At 37.1% G+C, this 21,276-nt stretch overlaps 2 protein-coding genes across 4 annotated transcripts; both read left to right on the top strand.

The window, feature by feature from the left end:
- The first annotated feature begins 9,540 nt into the window (after nt 1-9,540).
- On the top strand, nt 9,541-12,609 carry LOC125470328 (heavy metal-associated isoprenylated plant protein 47-like). 3 transcript variants are annotated; one of them, XM_048569238.1, is made up of 6 exons: nt 9,550-9,585; nt 9,875-9,981; nt 10,080-10,181; nt 11,635-11,808; nt 11,997-12,078; nt 12,184-12,609. In XM_048569238.1, the coding sequence occupies exons 4-6, from the start codon at nt 11,800-11,802 to the stop codon at nt 12,483-12,485; spliced, it is 393 nt and encodes a 130-aa protein (XP_048425195.1). In that variant the 5' UTR covers nt 9,550-9,585; nt 9,875-9,981; nt 10,080-10,181; nt 11,635-11,799; the 3' UTR covers nt 12,486-12,609. The 3 variants fall into 3 exon arrangements, with proteins under 3 accessions (XP_048425194.1, XP_048425195.1, XP_048425196.1); XM_048569239.1 differs by having other exon boundaries at nt 9,564-9,585; nt 9,875-9,994; nt 10,084-10,181; XM_048569237.1 differs by lacking the exon at nt 11,635-11,808 and having other exon boundaries at nt 9,541-9,585; nt 9,875-9,994.
- A 4,709-nt stretch (nt 12,610-17,318) lies between these two features.
- On the top strand, nt 17,319-18,301 carry LOC125470330 (heavy metal-associated isoprenylated plant protein 41-like). Its single transcript, XM_048569241.1, has 2 exons — nt 17,319-17,490; nt 17,885-18,301. The coding sequence occupies exons 1-2, from the start codon at nt 17,403-17,405 to the stop codon at nt 18,157-18,159; spliced, it is 363 nt and encodes a 120-aa protein (XP_048425198.1). The 5' UTR covers nt 17,319-17,402; the 3' UTR covers nt 18,160-18,301.
- The last annotated feature ends 2,975 nt before the right edge of the window (nt 18,302-21,276 follow it).

The raw sequence follows: 21,276 nt of genomic DNA, 5'->3' as shown, positions 1-21,276 counted from the left end.
AAAATAACAAAATAAGAATTTTTTTGCAGCAAATAAAAATCTTTCCTATCCTGAGATATTTTTATTTAGATTAATCAATGTTATCCCAACATATATTATTAGCTCAAATTCATATATTGCAGCCGATTTCTAATCCCGCAGCAACGCGCAGGCATTATTATCTAGTATATACTAAAAGAGTAACCTTCAACTTAATTCCCGTCGTATCCTTTTAGACTCAGATTACTGTTACTTATACAGTGGATTTCCGATTTTGTCCTCGCCCAATTTTCTTTTATTTCAACTTTGCCCCTTTTGCTTTGCTGTCAAATGAATAACGATTTTGTGACGCGTGGGATCCTCGACCGCTTCCTTCCTCTATCCCCCCTCCCTCCTCACCTCATATGGCAAACCCTCTCTTCACCTCGTCTAAACACCATGAGCTAGAAGAGAGACAAACCCTACTTCTCCCGCCACGCCCCCTACTCCGGGTCGAAACACCGTCGTCCCCTGCCTCCACATCCGGAACCCAAACCCGAGCTCGACAAGCCGACTTACAAGCAACCTACCGTGCCACCGACTCCGCTCAAGCCGCCATTGCTGCCTCTCTCGACCCATCATTCGGTATCACCATCGAATCCAAAAAAGTACTGATCTTTCCTCTTCAATTGACCCAAAGAAGCTTTCCTTTTACTATTTAATTTCTGGATTTTCGAATTTTTGTTGAAATTTGGGGTTTTGCCGCAGCTGCAGGTGCTTTGGCCGACGGACTCACTTGCCCAGTGGCGGAAGGGAGTTGGAGCTGGTGCTGAAATTAGAGATTCCGGTGCCAGGTCGTTGGAAAGTTCGATCACTGCTGCCACCAGTTCACGCAGGCCTCATCTCTAAGCTTTGGGATCTTTAGACTGCTACAACTGCAGAGGTAAGCTCTGTGATAAATCTTTTAATTCACTCTATATTTCTTTTTTCATCTGGGTGATTAACTAATTTCAGGCCAGGTCAAACGCCGCAGCGGCCTCGCTCCGTTTTCCAAAATCCTCTTCGCTTAGGTAAGCAATTCAGACCTTGGTTCAGTTTTCATTATGCCCAATTTTGTGTTTATACCTAAAATTTTTTAAAACTGATTTGGGGTTACTGAAATAGGCATGCTCGATGAGTGCTGCAGCACTGCCATCCCTGAATCAGAAGATAGTCGGAAGAAGGAAGAAGAAGAAGAAGAAGAAGGTCGCGGAATATTAAAAGCTTTTAGCTTTGTGAAGGTATGCTTTTTCGAACTCACTTCTTGCTTTTGTTGCACTGAATTGGTATATTGGGTTCGAATTGCGATGACGATGAAGTGTTTTGAGGGAAAGACTTGAGTGAGATTGCAACTGAGAGACATTGGTTCAAGTTGAATTGTGTAAAAAATAAAAGAGATTTCAAATTTGGTTGACACTGGGAAACTATGAAGATTTAATGGTGGTTGGAATCATTGATCTAACCAAAGTGGGTTTCTGTATCATGTATTTCATGAGTAGAACTGACATATCATCTATATAATTGACTGAATTATATACTCTAAATATCAAACTTTCTTAATGTCATGTGATCAGTATGAATGGGTTTGATATGGAAAGGTTTGCCTCTAAACTAAATCCCATTCCCAAGTGATGTTATGTGACAGAATTTATTCCGCACTATGTCTTTAAAGGAAATGTTCATTAGTTTATACTCATAGCTGTTGTACTTACAGGTTAGTTTTATATATATATTTTTAAGAACCATGCATAGTAGTTGTTAAATATTATGACATTTGAAAATCCTTAATTCTGTGATTGGGATATGATTACTATGTATTCGCTTTATTTAATTAAAATTTACGAGTGATGGAAAATTTAAAATTAATTTATGCAACAATTATTAGGCACTATGTTTCAGTGAAATTCAAAACGAAGGTGAAGGCGATATCTGTATCCTTCTACACATGCATTTAGGAAACTTTGATGATTCACCTATATTCCACCAATTGGTATGTTCATTCTCTAAACTTTTATATTTATTGTCATTATCTAATGTTAATATTATGCCATATAATAGGGCAAATGACAAGTCATCCAATGTAGTTACTGTGAAATAGTATGATAAAGCTAAATGTAATCAGTTCTGTTAGTTACTGTAATTAGTTAAGATAGTTGAGGGTATTCTTGTAACTAGCCTAAGGCAGCTAAGGCTATAGATATTCACATTTGTGTAACTGATTTTATTATTCAATACAATCAAAAAACTTACAGAGAAAGTTTTCTATTTCAATATGGTATCACGCCATTCTGCTTCCCAGCACCGACCTTCTCTTCCGCTCGACAAATCAATCGTTTCTTGATCGCTTCTCTCTGATTCTTTGCCTTTTTGTCTTCGATCTCTCTTGAATCTTGATCTCTTCAAGATATGGCTGCTCAATTTGACTCGCCACCAACTGGATCGTCTTCTCCGATTATCTCTCCTTCGGTCCAAATTCCTAATTCTTCCTCTAATCCCAGTCCTTTGAACTCGTATACCTCTCTTACGATTCACAACATTGGCAGTATGGTGCCGATCAAGCTGAAACGATCCAACTATTTGCCATGGCGAGCACTGTTTGCTCCCATTTTCCGCCGATACAAACTTCTTGGTATCATTGATGGCACTGAGATTTGTCCTTCGCCTTTCTTGCCTGATCGCTCGATGAACCTTGCCTTTGAGGATTGGTATGAAAAGGATCAAAATCTTTTGATTTGGCTTAATTCTACCCTCTCCGAAGAAATCATTCCATTCACAGTTGGTGTTTCTTCTTCTCGCGAGCTCTGGGTAAAGCTTGAACAGCGCTTTGGTGGAGTTTCAGAGGCTCACATTCACCAATTGCGATCGCGACTCCAATCAATTCAGAAAGGCTCTCAATCCATCTCTGATTATCTGCAACGAATCAAGGAAATTGCTGATTCCTTGCAAGCTGCTAGTGCCTTAGTGTCCGATCGTGACCTAATTGCTGCTACACTTCATGGATTGCCTGATGAATTCGAATCTTTTATTGATTCCATCATGTTGCGGTTATCTTCTACCTCCCTTGATGAACTCCATGGTCTCTTACTCTCATGTTGCGGTTATCTTCTACCTCCCTTGATGAGCTCCATGGTCTCTTACTCACCAAAGAGTTATCTATGGCTCGTCGCCGGCCTATTATTCCTTCTGCTACTGAGCCTTTTCAAGCATTTTCTGTACACTCTCAACCTCCCCTGCTTCCTACTCCATCTGCTTTTGCTGCTCAAAATCAACCCCTTCACTCTGCTTCTCGGTTTAACTCAAACCGTGGTAGGCCATCTCGAGGTAATTTCTCTTCCAATCGCAACAGTCGCAATTTTCATAATTCTCGTGGTACTTTCCCTACAAATCGTGGCAATCGAAATTATCAAGGATCTCGCCATTTTCAAGGTTCTTCCACCTCCAAAGTTCCTTGTCAAATATGTGGTTCTACAAGTCATGAGGCAATTGACTGCTTTGATCGTATGAATCCGGACATCTATGGTCGAATCCCTCCAGCAAAACTTGCTGCTATGTTTGCGCATCATTCAGTCAAACCATCTCAGCCCTGGTTAATCGACTCTGGTGCCACTTCCCACATCACCAATGATGTAGCTAATATTTCTTCTCCTACTCCCTACACTGGAGAGGACAAAGTCTACATTGGCGATGGTAAAGGATTGTCTATTCATCATATTGGTTCATCATCTCTGCACACTCCACATAATTCCTTTAAACTGAGCAATGTTTTACATGTTCCTTTCATGAAACACAATCTCCTGTCTGCTTATCAGTTTCTTAAGGATAATAACTGTTCATTGACTCTTGACCCTTATGGATCCACTGTCAAGGATCGCATTTCGGGGAAGATGCTTTTGCATGGCCCTGTTAGGGATGGTTTCTATCCTCTCCAAGGTTCCACCAATCTCCATCAATCTCCCTCAGCTCTTCTTAGCATCAAAGCACCTGTCACACTATGGCACAAGAGCCTTGGACATCCTTCCTCCATTTTCAGAAGGGTTATATCTACTAATAATCTTGCACTACAAGGCAAGAAGAGTGTTGATTTTTTCTGCTCAGATTGTGCACTTGCTAAGAACCACAAGCTTCCTTTTGGAGTGGCTTCTTCATCAACAACTCAAAGTCTCCAACTTCTGCGTTGTGATCTATGGGGACCTGCCTCTGTTACATCTATTAGTGGTTTCAAGTATTACCTACTTCTTGTTGATGACTTTAGCAAATATAGTTGGTTTTTTCCATTCAAGTCCAAATTTGATGTATTTTCTACATTTGTTACTTTCAAAAGTTATGTAGAAAACTTCAGTAGCAATAAAATCAAGATTCTGCGCTCAGATTCAGGGGCTGAATTCACCAGTCACTCCCTTGCTTCTTTTCTTCGTGCATATGGTATATTACATCAATTTAGTTGTCCACATACTCCTGAACAAAATGGTTGTGCAGAGAGGAAGCATCGCCATCTTGTTGAGACAGCTCGAACATTACTTGTTGCCTCTCATGTTCCTCAAGTGTTTTGGGTTGAAGCCTTCTCCACTGCCATATATCTTATTAATAGGCTTCCTATTTCTGGTCTTACAAAGTCTCCTTGGGAACTTCTCTTCAATCAACACCCAAATTACTCTAAACTGAAAGTTTTTGGCTGTCAATGTTATCCCTGGCTTAAGCCTTACATTCCCAGCAAACTGGAAGCTAAAAGCAAAAGTTGTGTGTTTTTGGGATATAGTCTACAACATAAAGGCTATAGGTGTCTTGATCCCGTGACAAATAGGATCTACATATCTCGACATGTTGTTTTTGATGAACACTCTTATCCATTCAAGTCCCTGCTGAGTCACAATTCAAATTCAGGGACTTCATCTCCAGCATATTCTGCATCGTTGGATCTTCACTTCCGCAAATATGTCTCAAGTTCTCCTACAACTAGTACCTCTTCAGAATCACCATGTCCTTCTGCACCTACTTCTATTCCTCAGATCTCACCTCCACCTGAAGTTCCTTCATGCACTCAGTCAGTGGATCATTCGCTCAGTTCTTCCAGTTCTGTCTCTCTCAGTAATTCTTCTCTCGTGCCTATTCAGCCAAGTCATCCACCAATTTCTGAGAATACAGATCCTATGATTACAAGATCTAAGGCTGGAATATACAAGTCTCGAGCTTATTCAGCAACCAAACATCCACTTCTTGTTGATCTTGACTTTGTTCCTAGTACTTATTTGGAAGCATCAAAGCATGCTCACTGGAGAGCTGCCATGCAAGCTGAATATAATGCTTTAATCTCCACAGGCACTTGGTCTCTTGTTCCTCCTCATCCTTCTCAGAATGTAGTTGGTTGTAAATGGGTTTTCCGGGTCAAGAAAAATCCTGATGGCACTCTTGACAAACACAAAGCCCGCTTGGTGGCAAAGGGATTTCATCAGCAAGAAGGAGTTGACTTTCAAGAAACCTTCAGTCCTGTTGCTAAACCCGTTACCATTCGAATTCTTTTTACACTTGCTGTCCAATATAATTGGTTCTTGAATCAATTAGACATTAGCAATGCCTTTCTTCATGGAGACTTAAAGGAGGATGTTTACATGCAACAGCCCCCAGGTTTTCTTGATTCCAACTCTTCCCATTTTGTTTGCAAGCTGAAGAAATCCTTATATGGTTTGAAACAAGCTCCTCGAGCTTGGTTTGATAAATTGTTTCAAGCCCTTCATACACTTGGGTTTCACCAATCCCAATCTGATGCTTCTTTGTTTGTCCTTCATGGACCTCAGTTAGTCATTGTTCTTGTTTATGTGGATGATATTCTAGTTACTGGCCCCAATTCTCAACTCTGTCAACAGTTTATCCAGCAACTTAGCACTCAGTTTCCAGTGAAAGATCTTGGTCCTTTACACTGTTTCTTGGGATTGGAAGTTCACAGATCTCCCAATGGCCTCTTTCTCCATCAGACCAAGTACTTACTTGATCTCCTCAAGAAAACAAATATGGAAGGTGCCAAACCTTGTTGCACTCCTCTCGGGTCTCAGAAGCTGGACCACAGTGGGCCTCTCTTATCCAATCCCACTGAATATCGTTCCATAGTTGGTGGATTACATCTCACTTGGACTCAACCGGATCTTGCATTTGCTGTTAATCAGATATGTCAGTTTATGCATGCTCCAAGAGAACAACACCTTCAAGCAGCAAAAAGGGTTCTCAGATTTCTTAAAGGTTCTATTTCTCATGGTTTATGGTTTACTAAAGGTCCCATCACTCTTTCAGCTTACTCTGATGTTGATTGGGCTGGCTGCACATTTGACAGGCGGTCCACCAGTGGATATTGTGTTTTTCTTGGCTCTAATCTCATCAGTTGGGAGTGCAAAGAAACAAAGCACTGTTGCTCGTTCCTCTATAGAAGTTGAATATCGTTCTTTAGCTCAACTGCAGCAGAACTCACTTGGGTTTGCAAAATTCTCAAAGATCTTCATTTCCCTCTTCCTACTCTACCTACCCTATGGTGTGATAATATCTCTGCAATCTCTTTAGCCTCTAATCCTATTTTTCATGCTCGAACCAAGCATGTTGAGATTGACTATCACTATATCCGGGAGTTGGTTCATGCAAATCTCATCAAAGTTCAATATGTTTGTAGTGAAGACCAATTGGCTGATCTTCACACCAAATCTTTGTCTAAGAGCAGGTTCTCTTTTTTCTGTTCCAAGCTTCCAATTGGAATCCTCACTGATTCCTCCTTTAGCTTGAGGGGGTGTAATAGGGCAAATGACAAGTCATCCAATGTAGTTACTGTTAAATAGTATGATAAAGCTAAATGTAATCAGTTCTGTTAGTTACTGTAATTAGTTAAGATAGTTGAGGGTATTCTTGTAACTAGCCTAAGGCAGCTAAGGCTATATATATATTCACATCTGTGTAACTGATTTTATTATTCAATACAATCAGAAAACTTAGCAGAGAAAGTTTTCTATTTCAATACCATAAAAAGCTGAAATCAAATTTGTTGTTTTGCTAGCTGATCTTATTGTCATAGGTTACAATTTCACATTTTTACTTTCAATTCTTCTTCGTTTTTTCTTTTTTCTTTTTGGAAAGCATGAGTGTAAAGTTTGATCACTGAGTTTGACAAACAAATATATTGAAATATAAAAATTGAATTTAAACTTGTCAACTAGATTATCTTTTTCTTTTTCAAATTGGTATTACATATTGAAAAAAATATAACAATGATTGTTCGTTTGTTTGGATGAGGTGAAATCCAAATTTATGCGACGGGAAGAAGTAAAAAAGTTTTTTTTTCCCCTTATGCATCCTGCAAATGATTAGGTAAAAACAGTAAGAATTGCAAATAATGTTAATCGTTATTTTCTTTTTTTTTTTTCTTCTAACCAACAATGCAGTAAGGATATTGCTTATGAATAATTATCGTAAAATGAACTCTTTATCTTAGTTTGTTGGTAAATATCACATATTCATTATTCATCCATTGTACATATATATACTCCTAATTATTCATGTATATCTTACTTCTAATTGTTTTTTGATTGTGGTAATCTATAGTTTTACTCATTCACTCTACTCTACAGATTTGTTTGAAAACTAGCAGGAAGAAAGAATGAGACGGTTGGAATGCAGAGTTGAAGTTTACTTTGATGCTAATAGGTTGGATCACCAGGTGAAATTTTCATTTTGAGATGTATATATACGTTCGCTGCTTACGTATAAATTACTTTGTGTACCTGCGACCACTTGCTTGATTGCCCTGTTGTTTTGGCTGCTTACTCAACCTTTTTATACGTAGGAGAGATTTGACTTTTATCATTACAACTAAATGTTCATAGACACATGATACAGATTGAAACAAATGTAAAATTTAAAATGGTATGAATCAGGACAGCTGCAAACTGTGATTTGCAGACCTTAAAACGGAGAAGTAACTTCTCACTTCAATTCCGCAGCATAATCCAGCTTTTGAGTCCAGTTTTCAGGTATGGGGTTTCTCAGCTACCTCTTTTTTGAAACGAAACATTTGAGTAATACTTGCCAGGATATCCAATTAATTAGATCAATTTTTGTTTAATTGGGATTCTTAAATTTGATTTTAGGGATTTTAATTTGATTGGGTTTTGGGTTTACGATTTCAATTTAACAGTTCTATATTATATTTTCTTGACTCTGTAAAAAAATTTACATAATTTTGAATACTGATACATAACTAAAACTCATTTTTGCCTAAAATACTGTTTGTTAAACACTGGTCTCCCATTAAGGTATGATTTCTCAATCCATTGTTTCTTTGCTGTCGAAGATGATTTTGGGTTATCTCACTCAGAAACAATTTATTTTTTTGAATTATTTTTTTCGCTAAGAAAGTGAAAATCCCTAGCCTTTAGATTTTCCAGTATTTTGTCGGTAATAATAATTTTTTTGCGGCTTTATACGTGTCTCTGTTTCTAAATATGATGATCTCTTAATTTACCATTGTAGCTTTTGTAATATGATGATCTCTTAATTTGCTTTGACATATCTTCTTTACTTCCTCTTCTAGCTCTATATATGATTCCATTGCCAAATAATTATTCCATATTTCCTATTTTTACAGGAAGCAAATCATTGAATACACACGGAAAATTAAAAGAGTTTTAGTTTTTGAATTCGTATTCAATGAATTTGAAATGGAGAACTTGGTTGATTGAGACAGAGAGAATCTGACAGCTCCAAACTCTGATCTGCTGATCTCGAAATGGAGAAGTTACTTGTCGCTTTACTTTCACAACGTAAACCAGCTCCTCAGTTCAGTTCTTAAATATGAGGTTTTTCAACTACCACTTTTCTGTAATGAAACATGCAGTACTCGCCAGGATATCCAATTAATTAGGTAGTTTTTGTTTAATTGAGATTCTTAATTTCATACTATGGATTTTAATTTGATTGGATTCTATATTTTCGAAACTCAAGGTAAAAATTGTTAAATAGTTTCAAATACATAGGATTAGTTTCATAACTTTATGGGTTGCTTTGTTATTGATTTTGGTTGCAGATTTAATCCCTTGAACTTGAATTGGATCACTCTATGGGACTTTCTGTTGTTTGGCTTCTTTCTTCTCTCTTCACATTTCTCTCACTCCCTTGGTCAATAACTTTTCACCATTTTGGGTTCTTTCTGAGAGTTGAATGAGAGCTGGGCAGTCACTTAAATTCAGGGTAGCTCTATAAATCCTCTCGGTTTTTTTTTTAAATATTTTTCTCTGTTCTGTAGATTTCACCAAACAGCAGAGAATAAAGTTGGCATTATCCGTGGAGAATTCTGATTTTCCCATCTTATTCCATAAAACTGAATTTTCAGTTATTTAAAGATCTGAATTTTTTCAACCAGATGCTGCTGATGTTTTTGGTTGGTGCTTGCTTGCAACGCAATTTGGTGCTATAAAGTTTTGCGTTTTACAATCTGTTCATGTTTAAACCTCTTCCAATTTTGCAATTATGTGTAAATCTTGCAGGTCAAGATGCGACACCTATCTGGGCAATGTCTGGATGTCTAGGCTTGGATGGAGACTTGGAATTATGGAAGAGGTGAAGTAGCTTAGCTCTATCTCATTAGCTCTTATCTGTTATGTTTAAGCTCATTGGTACTGGCTCTGAGGTTTTTCGAAACTGTCCATTTTCTTTTATTAATGTAAAAGAAGTGATGCAAATCCAGTAAAAGTATAAATAAGAACTATTAGGGAAAAAATAGTTATATAATTCCAAGCCTTGAAGAAGGCTACAAATATATGAGAATGACATATCTTCGGAGTGTTTATGTTTGTTCATTTCTCCCTTATGGTTTTTTATGCCTTTTAATGCTTGAACAACGATGCAGGTCAATCAAGCAGATAAGATTTAGAAAGAAAACTCCACATCTATTGCCAGCAATGCTCAGTGGGAGAAGTATAGGAAACCAAAGCTTACAAATCCGATGCCTTTTAGGTTTAGAACTGATGTATATGATACCTGTTGTGACTAATTTCTTTAATAAGCAGTAATAGCGTTGATGCTTTATGTGATATGTTTTGGGTTTTTTGAAGGAAGCAACTTTGGAGAAAAGAGCTCATGCGCCACTGAAGGAGATCACATTAGTCAGGACTCCAGGGGCAAATTCAACAAGCAAACATCATAACGTGATAAAGGTATTTACGCATGAATCTGAACAATTACATTGTGTATCATTGTCATATAGGCAAATTTGTTATGTGTGATGGTGTATTTATGCATGACTAAAATGGATGATGTAACAATTTATAATTTTGGGTTTACTAATTTTCTGCATTTTTATGATTTATTTGATGAAATTCAATCTTCAGGTACATTTTTCAAATAGGTAGTCATCAATTCTCACGAATACTGTTCCTCTGGTTTTTTAGGCTACAAACGTTGAATTTAGTATTCTTATATTTTAGGAAGTTTTAACGAAAGACCCATGGTACTGTTCACTTTAACGAAAAATCATATTTTTACATTAAAAAGTCAAACCTCGTACTATTCATTCTATCCTTTATTTTGTCGTCATCATTAAAACTCAAAGTTTTCAAGCCCTTTTCATTAGTTTTCCTTGTATTCTAAAGTTATTGAATTTGAATAACCATTGAAATTATTGAATTTGGTATTTCTGTATTATATTGGAGTAGTAATAGATTTTCTTTCAGTAACTTTTGACGATGTATTAAATCTAAATAAATTTTTCAGTGTGTACATATAGGGCACATCACCTGTTTTCTGTTGGTCGATGTGAGATCTCACAATATTTTAAAATTATAAAAACCGTAGTTTTTTGTGGGTCATTACACAATGAACAAAGATGAATTGTGAGAATTAAATATTGCTTTCATAAATATCCGTGAATTACTGTGTATAATTTGGAAGATGTATTAATCTAAATAAATTTCTGAGTGTGTTTTCAGTTTAAATAATTTTGACATGTCTGCATGAGTCTAATTGATCCTCAAACAATATGCTTTTTGGCCAATAGAAATTATTAATCTATTAGCTAATGCAGATTGGATGAAACATATTAGTATGCGTTCAAATTCTGGATATGAAAATATAATTGTCTCCAGTAATACTAAATTTCGTTATCGTTATGATATAGATCAAGTGGATTAATTATAGCTACGTGGGGTGCTTCAGAGTGTAAGGCATGTGGATAACTTTTCAGTGGTCGAATCGTGTTCTTCAAAATGTTTTGATTAATTTTCTTGAAGTTCAGTTGCTAGCTAGTATTTTTTTTTTTTTTTTAAGCATCAGCCACACATGCGGTTGCTAGCTAGTACAGTAGTAGCTATATTACTCATCTTTTATTTTATGTTTTTATTAACTATTAGGTGTACCAACAGTTATGCAAATTTGGAACATTTTTCAACATTAAGACATGATATTTGGAGCTAATGAAGGGTTTGGCGCAAAACTGAGCACAGTGGTGTTTTAGAATTCATACCGCCAATAAGACTTTTTTCACTCTCTCTTCAGACGTGACTTTTTTTATAAACAATAAAAAAAATCTTGTCTGTAAGATATATGCGATCTCATATTTTTCACTAAAAAAGAAAAGAAAAAGAAAGGTAAGATCTCATGTGATTGGTGCAGGGTAGGCATGCATGGACTTGTAATACAAGTCAAGAAAAATATTAAAGGGGATCCTATCTTCTATAAGTAGCAAGGTAATCGATATAGAGTTCTACTTTCGCTGATTCATAGGGTTTCCATCCCAAAAACTTTAACTTCCATATTTCACACAACATTCTCTCCAAAATGTCGCCGGTAAGCCTTTTCATATATGTATATATTTTACTACTCTTGCATCTTGTTGCAGTTATATAACTTTTTTCTTTTAATCCAACTGAAACTAATTAATAAGGCGGGAAGGTTTTCTTAAATTAGCTGACATTAATTAAATGTATAAATTGATCATGTTGTTTATACATCTTTTGTACAAATTGATGGTGCAGCAAATGAAGATCGTTGTGAAGGTATCAATGCACTGCGACAAATGCAGAACCAAGGCCTTGAAGATTGCAGCTGCTGCACACGGTATGTGCCTTTTGATATTATCATGATTCAAATTTTCTTTCAACGATTTCATTGTTAATTATAGTTGGCATGGTTATTAAAGGGTATCATAATTAATGAAAGCAGGTGTTAGTAAAGTGTCGATAGAAGGAGCAAACAAAGATCATGTGGCGGTGATCGGGGATGGTGTAGACTCGGTCTGCTTGATGAGGTCATTGAGGAAAAAGTTCGGCTGTTCCTGCACCCTAGTCAAAGTTGAAGTAGTGAAGCCGGCAGATAAAACTGAGAAAAAGCCACCTCCAGCTCCTCCACCTACTCCAGCTCCTTCACCAAGCTGTGTTCAAAGGTGTTGCGCTACCCAGTTTCGTCCAATGTACTGTGAACTGGTTCATGAATATCCAGAACCAACCACTTGCTCCATAATGTAATTGCGTATGACATGAATAAGTTGAACTTGATTATGATCATTTTCATTTTCTCTTTTCCCTTGTAGATGCATGGATCTAAAGTTCATAAGAAATATTTTTATATCAATTGCTTGTCTCTTTGAAATTTTGTTTGTGTTTCTGCTTGTGCCTTTTTCATGTGTTTCCTAACCCATATGGAATTGCTCAGGTACTAGGAAACACTTCTGATCATAACAAGTTTGTCAGAAACACTTTTTCATAAGTGCTTTTATCAGAAACACTTTTATGACAAAGAGACCGTCATTTATATGAGTTGCCTTTAATTATGTACTTGTACTGATCCATACTAATTTTCGACCAATAAATGGGTGAAAGTATGATTATATAGCAGCATGTGTGGATGCATGGTTAATCAGGGTGTCAACGCACTTAAATTATCTCTATTTCTTGATTTCTCTACAAAATTGGTCCTGTCCACCTAAGATTTCTCCGCGTGTGGGTGGCTGTTAACCACAAGGTCGAAGGTTCAACCAATCTTCTAGGGGTCCGTTTCTTTTATTTTTCCATAAAAAATGAGTTATTCCATTGATGAAGCAGCCAAAATACATTAATACATTCTAGCCAAGATATGTTGTGGGTGTTGTCTAGCTTTATGAGTGATGTGGACTCGCTTGTTACGGTGACTTTTGTGATCTTGAGTATAGATCAGTGGTGGCCGATCAGGCCATCTACCTTATTTAATGTATACGCAAGATTCTTTGTAAAGTAAGAAATTGATCATTGAAGATGATGCACCCATATTATTGTTTTATTTCATCATCAAACCAGGAAAAGAAAAAGGATAGGGAAGATCAAAGAATTGAGCTGACTAGGTAGAATACTAAAGAAGAAGGCTCGAAAGTTATGACTCCAACTCAATAACAAATTAGGGTGTAATTTCACCACAAGAGTAGAAATGTGGTGATGACACAACTTTATTATATCCAAGAGATGATTTCGTTTTGCTTTTGATTATGGGACTGAAGGTTTCATTGCGAAAGAACCATTGGAGGCAACTTAATTTTATGTACATTACACATACGAAAACTTATTACTTGCCACATCAGATAGTGAATCATTGTAGTCTAAAACTGTCTAGGTGGTCCAGTGGTTGGAGACGAATTCTACACGGCATATGTCTTGGGTTTGATTCCTGGAGCTAGGTGAATCACAAGATGGTGGCCAGGGGAGACTAAAATGCCTATGTAAGTCTTCTCGGCCCTCGAAAGAGTAGACTGTTGTGACAAAGCCACCGGTTGATCATCTTTTTAAAAAATGAAATAAAACTGTCGTTTCTCTAACATTTTTCTATTATAAAATAATAAACTTTTTTTTTTGAACCGGGTAAAAGCTTAAACTTAATTTCAAATTCGACTTTCAATTTGCGTAACATTATTCTCCCTCTACGTACTTTACAGGGAATTCATCGAAAGATGGCCAAACTAATCTACACCATGCAGGGAATCATCGAAAGATGGCCAAGTTAATGGACCTGGATTGTCTGCCCTCCCCCATCCCATACCCTTCCCATCCTCACCTATTTTTGTGGTCACGGTTAAGTCACATCAACATTTTATATTGATTTTTTTTATAGAAATAATAAGACCAAAAACAATGAAAATGTGAAATATTGACGTAACTTAACCGTGACCACAGAAATAAGAGGGGATGGAAAATGTATGGAATGGGGAGGGCAGACAACCCAAGTCTCAAGTTAATCTACACCATGTACTACTCTTGTGACCTCACCATGTACTACTCTTGTGACCTCACTCCCACATCCCCCCTCCCCACACACACACACACACACAAAGCTAGATAGAATAGTTCAATCATAGCCATGTCCTACTCTTGTGACCTCCGGCCCCCACCACCCGACAAAGCTAGGTAGAATAGTTCAATCGTTGCCATGCACTACTCTTGTGGCCTCAAAGTGAGGTTACAATCGAGGTAGAATAGTTCAATCATAGGCACCCGATCCACATGTCAAGTAAGCTACTGTTTAACTGATCTTATCTCTTTATCTATTGGTTAATTGATCTTTTCTCTTTATCTATTGTTTAATTGATCTTTTCTGTTATTATGCTATCTCCAATTAAACAACCAAATGTTAAACTAAATTATATGTAGGGTTTTTATCACGGTTTGGTCTTTGAAATTGGACCTTCCTATCCAGTGTTCTAAAAATCGGCCTAGGCTCTAGGCAGTGGTCAACCGCTGTGATTAACCTATAGTCGGGAGGAAAATCTAGGAAGGGATCAAGCGGGAGCCGAGGTGGTCCGGGGCGGCGCTTGGGCGGCCTAGGTGGGCGATTGGATGGCCTAGGCGGTCTTGGCATTTCATTGCCTTTTTCTGTTTTCAAAATGCGGAAGGAGGAATGCAGAGCATAGCTGCACAGTTAGTGGGTTTTGAATTCCAGCGAGGAAGACGAGAGGAAGAAGAAGAAGAGAGAAAATGGAGGGTACATGCGTATAGCTAGCACAATGGTGCCCCACCTCCCTCCCTTATATGTATCTTGGTTTCCCACCCTCCATTTTTTTTTATGTAAATATTTTAAAGGAAAACTAATGAAAAAAACTTGAAAACTTTGAATTTTAATAATAAGGACAAAATAAAGAGTAAAGTGAATAGTACCAGGATTGACTTTTTAGTGTAAAAATATCGTTCTTCGTTAAAGTAAACAATACCGTAAGCTTTTCGTTAAAACTCCCTTATTTTAAATTGTTGATTAAATACTTTCTTTTGTTGTCAAATACTTTGTTTTCAAAGATTAAATGATTTCTAAACATATATTTGGCACATTTATTCTTCTTTAAATGCACTATAAATTCATATCATCTTTGAAAAAATTTCCTAAAGTACTACAAATTTGTATCATTTGAACTTGTATCTTATTCCATCAAATTCATCAACATACTAATGATATAATTTGTGTATTTTTCTACTTCTATTTTTTCATTTTATCATTCTTTTATTATTCATACAAATATATTTTTTTTTAGGTGTAAATAGACACTTATTTACAAGATATATAATAAATTTACATAAATCCGCCTAGGCCGCCTAGGCGCTAGGCCCCTGCCTGCCGCCCGACTAATGCCTAGCAATTTTTAGAACCTTGTTCCTATCAAAATGATTTTTGAAATTAAAAATCCATCAATTTGATCCCTAAAAATGGACCGCAAATCAATTCAATCATTTTGTTACATTTTCATTAAATTCTCTGTTAATATGCTTATGTGGCAAACGAGTGAGTCACATGGATACAATCATATGGTGTCACGTGGATTAATCATAAAACCAATTTTTGTATCTTCAAAGGTGGGGATCCTACTTTTAACTCTGAAGTTAATATGCGCAAGTCATGAGCACCCTGCTTTTTAATGTTATATAAAATTGTCTGTAAGTATTGAGCCCAAAGCTAAACATGACTTTGCAAGGGAGTGATCCTTATATGTATATTCTCATCCCTACCTAGCACGAGGCCTTTTGGGAGCTCACTGGCTTTGGGTTCCGTAGGAACTTCGAAGTTAAGCGAGAAGGGCGCACGAGAGCACTCCTAGGATAGGTGACCTATTGGGAAATTCTCGTGTGAGTTCCCAGAAACAAAACCGTGAAGGCGTCATCGGGGCCCAAAGAGGACAATATCGTGCTACGGTGGTCGAGTGGGCCCGGGAAGTGGTCCCCTCCGGGCCGGGATGTGACAATTTGGTATCAGAGCCTAACCCTGGCCGTGGTGTGCCAACGAGGACGTCGGGCAGCTAAGGGAGGTGGATTGTAAGATCCCACATCACCCATGGGAGTGATCCTTATATGTATATTCCCATCTCTACCTAGCACGAGGCCTTTTGGGAGTTCACTGGCTATGGGTTCCGTAGGAACTTCGAAGTTAAGCGAGAAGGGGGCTAGAGCAATCCCATGATGGGTGACCCACTGGGAAGTTGCTCGTGAGTTCCCAAAAACAAAACCGTGAGGGAATGGTAAGCCTAAAGCGGACAATATCGTGCTACGGTGGTGGAGCGGGCCAGGGAAGTGATCTACCCCGGGCCGGGATGTGACATTTGGTATCAAAGCCTAACCCTGGTCACGTGTGTGCCGACGAGGACGTTGGGCCCCTAAGGGGGGTGGATTGTGACATCTCACATCGCCCAGGGGTGTGATCCTTATATGTATATTCTCATCCCTACCTAGCACGAGGCCTTTTGGGAGCTCACTGGCTTCGGATTCCGTAGGAACTCCGAAGTTAAGCGAGAAGGGGGCTAGAGCAATCCCATGATAGGTGACCTACTGGGAAGTTGCTCGTGAGTTTCGAAAGACAAAACCATGAGGGAATGGTAAGCCCAAAGCGGACAATATCGGGCTACGATGGTGGAGTCGGGCCTGGGAAGTGGTCCCGCCAGGGCCGGGATGTGACATCGTTTGTAATACTTTGTGTAATAATCAATTAAAAAAAAAGGCGTAATTTAAAGGCTTGCACATATATATGATTCGTGTCATGAAGTTCACTTTATTCATTCTGGAATCACAAGAAGCTTCTACAGCTAGCTAGCTAGCTGCTATGTGTATTTCACGTAAAGTAAATGAAAGATTAATTTCCAACTAATAATTTTAATCAAATCAAAGTAGAATCGACTGGGTCTTACTAAAGAATTTGAGTAATCTACGGTGGCTTTGACCAAGCGTGTGGAAACCTAGGCTTGTAAGCTGTGGGAATATCTCGTCTGCAGTTGAGATTAGTCAACAGCAGGTAATGATTCGAAGCTCCTATAAATACAGCATAGCTTTTTGCTACTTTTTATTGACCTCTAAAGTGCTCAAGCACTAGGAACACTCAACAAAAATTCATCGATTAGTAGAATATAGAGTTTCCGTACGAAAAACAAGCTAGCCTTTTATACAATGGTGCAGCAAAAGATTGTTATGAAGGGGCACTTGAGCTCTGAAAAACTCAGAACCAAGGCCTTGAAGATTGCTGCAGTCGCTAAAGGTATGCAAAATATATGCACCGATCTTTAAACTTAAGGCCATCCTCATCCACGATCTAAAGGGATCTTTTAGTCCATAAAATATCTAAAAGCCATCTCCAGCAAGCAGGTTAAAAGTAGGCTGCATCTAGTGATCAGCAGGCCGAAGGGCTACAGGCTTGGCAAATATAGCAAGCCTTTTCGCCAAGCTAATCTTTTTGGAACCCATGTGGCCCAGCTATACATTAAAATATGTATATTAGAGGGCCAAAATACAATTCGGGGTATGCTTGTCCTTCTATGACCGGGACATGATTTAGGCACTCTTATGTTATTTTTTTATATATTCTTTGGGAACAATATAATCATTTTTATCTTAACTAATGAATATTAACATATGATCGATCATGTAAGCAGGCGTGAGCAAAGTGTCGATAGATGCGGAGAAAGAGCAACTGGAGGTGATTGGAGATGGAGTTGATTCCATGAGATTGACCATGTCGTTGAGGAAGAAGCTTGGACATGCCACCATACTAAGTGTTGAAGAAGTTAAAGGAAAAACCGACGAGAAAAAGCCAACTACTTATCCAATAACTTGGACATCAAGCTATATCCAATATCCACAACATCCTCCACACCATCACGTAGTTCATGATCAATATCCACAAGAAACCAATTGTTCTATTATGTAATTGTTATTGACTTTGAGTTTAATGATTAATCATCTTTACCAACCAACATTCACAATCAAGATTGTCAATGCTCATTTGTGCTGAATGCTGAGTTATACCACTATTTTGAAATTATAATCTCTATACTTGTACTACAATTTAGATTTTGTTGGATCTTTTTAACCATGGACTTGTACCTTTGTCTCCTACTACAAACTGGGCAACTGAGAATCCACACACATTACCTGTCAATATACATTTAAGAGAAAGAATCAGGTTTAAGTTTACACCGCCTTTGATAAAATAAAAATTGACATGTGAAAATTTTCATGAGTTAAGGGCACATCTATAACAGTGATGTTTCACCTCTATCCCACTCTCACTCCCACTCATGCATGGGGGGAGTACATCATCGTTACATGAAAGTTATACTTTAGCTTATAGAAAAATATTTACGTGTACCTGAAACATGTTTCACGTGGTGTTTTTTTTTATTTTTTATTTTTTTTCACTGCAATTCATAGGGGCATGCATTCAAAATAGGGCTAACTAATGACCAAATGATGTTATGGGGTTTTGAGTTTTTAGCTTGTGTGACTGGTGATTATGTTTTGGTGATCGATTACATTAAATCTTCATCAGGTAATAATTTTGGGAGAAACTTTTAGCTTGTGGTAATGTTTTTTTTTGTAAGCGATCCTGCAAGCACAAAACGCCAACCACAAAAAGCCCACCACAAGTATAAGTTTTTGCTTGGATTGACTCACAAGCATAGATGATTCCTATGCCGTGCGACTTCAGCAATAACATAAGTAACTACAGGATGTTTGTCCTTGACTAAACGCGGAGTGATGATGAAAGTTGCAATTGATTGATTTTGTTCTTATTCTCTCACTCATTTTGGATACTATCATAGTATAAATAATTAGTAATTAGACTATGTACAGTTGACTGGTTGTCAAGAAACTTTATCATTTAGTTACTTATATATAGGGTTATTAGGATCCCGTGGCACATGCTTTTGACATGTATTGGACACATATTTTTGTGAAGCTCACTCTGTAAAGTATTTCAATTATCCAACCGTTTATCTTTTACGTCTTACCTCATAGATTATGTCTACAGAAAATCACTCAAATTCAAAATCATACGACTGTTAAATTAAATTTATTGTTTCTTGTAAACCAAGATCAATCAAATGTAGAACGCAGAACCTTAGAGAGGAATGAAGAACAGACAGAGAGATCGTACGATTACTTAGAGAGGAAGAAAGAGCTCAATTGTATTGTTTCATTAACTAATTCATATTTTCTTACAAGCTTAGTATATATTGTCCTAACTATGACAGCTTACAAGATAAGCGACCATTACAACAATTATAGCTGCCTATGTAATCTAATGACACTTGTCAAATAGCTCAACCATTGATCTTATACTCCTAACATTTTTTTGTAGAACTATATTTGTCCAATTTCTTCACTCTAAATTAATGTCTTAATGGTTTTGGATTTGTCTAATTTTCTGCACCAATGATCTATAAATGATATACTAAAATATAAACGATTTGGATCGTTAAAGTAAATTACGAAGTGGACCCTACTAAATGTCCAATTTATCGAACATGGTTCATGTACTCAAGGAGACCGTCAAAAATAAATTTCAGATGAAGTCAAAGATGTTTAATCAATCAGGTAAGAGTATCATTATGTTTAGTACGGGTGCAACTTGGGCGTGTTGGATGGCCAACCCAACCCTAATCCAACATTTGCATTTCACGTTTGGGTTGGGTTCAAGTTCATGCGGGTTTATTCGGGTTCGGGCTTCAATTGGGTTCGGGTTTACTTGGTTGTGTTGGGGTTTGCCCAACTTTATCAAGTTCAATCTTATAACACCTTATTTTGTAAGATTTTAAAATTTTGAACCATACAACGTTAATACTAGTTAAAATTCAATTTTACACATCATCCACACAAAAGAAAACCAAATATTGTGGAGACCAAATCCAATATTTCAACCATGCGAAGTTCAAAATAAAATTACAAAAGAATACTAAAGTTTCAACTAAAAGAATGTAAAAGCAACATCATGACTCATTGTTCAAATAAAAAACAACAAAAGATCTTATTCATGGTCATCCCAAACAAAACATGTACCTAACTTATATACTACAAAGCGGATTGGGTAATATGAACATGATAGAGTTCGGGTTAGAAATCTGGGTTGGGTTAAAATTGGTGGACAAGACATCAACTAAACCTAACCCAATAAATGGTCGGGTGAAGTTTGGACGGGTTTCTACTAAATTCCAACCCGCCCGATCTGTTTTGAAATCGAATTAGGCATGGGCGATTCGTGTTAACCCAACCCAAGTTGCACTCCTATTATTTAGATTGGAGGTATGAATTATCAAACCAATATCCTTCTTGTACTTTTATAAATTAATAAAACTATTTAAACACATAAAACTAACACATAGACAAACATACTTTCCATCTCTACCAAATTTTGGTAAGCTTTTGCTACACATACAAGTCCTAAATACTCACTCTTTTTAAAGATACTGACTTAGGCATCGGAGATCCATTAGCCAAACTCTCCCCCACCTCGTGTGGTCTTTGATCAAAGATGTTAATTGTTTTGTAGGTACAAATTCGTCAAGATTGAAGATGACATATTTTTGCTACCATAATAATACTTGCATTCCCTTACTTGCAAATAACGTATCTTCACCGTAGAATTTTCATAGTCAAAACTGATTAATCTCTTATAATCTTCATTGGAAGATCATCTCTATATAAAAAAATAAAAATAAAAAATCTTCGGATTGGAAATTGTTTAGTCATCTAAATGCATGAAATAAATCAACGACAAAAGTACCAAGTAGTGTATTCATGATGACTCGTTGATTTATTTGATATAGTTGGATAACTAAACAATCTCCAATTCGAATGATTTTTTTTTAAAGATGATCTTTAAATGAAGATTAAGATATTGACCGGTCTCGATTATGAATTTCTACTGTGAAAATTCATCATTCGCAAATGAAGGAATGAAATCCCAAAAAAGAAATGCAAGCATTATCCATATATATATATATATATAATACCTCTATCCCCCTCTCCTCTCTCTCTCTCTCTC

The sequence above is a fragment of a genome, unplaced genomic scaffold (assembly GCF_019419815.1).
Source record: "Pyrus x bretschneideri cultivar Hongxiangsu unplaced genomic scaffold, Pyrus_bretschneideri_v1 Contig5, whole genome shotgun sequence".
In the NCBI taxonomy this organism is placed as follows: Eukaryota; Viridiplantae; Streptophyta; class Magnoliopsida; order Rosales; family Rosaceae; genus Pyrus; species Pyrus x bretschneideri.
Note: the sequence above shows the minus strand (reverse complement) of the source record. Positions and strands in the feature narration are given on the sequence as shown.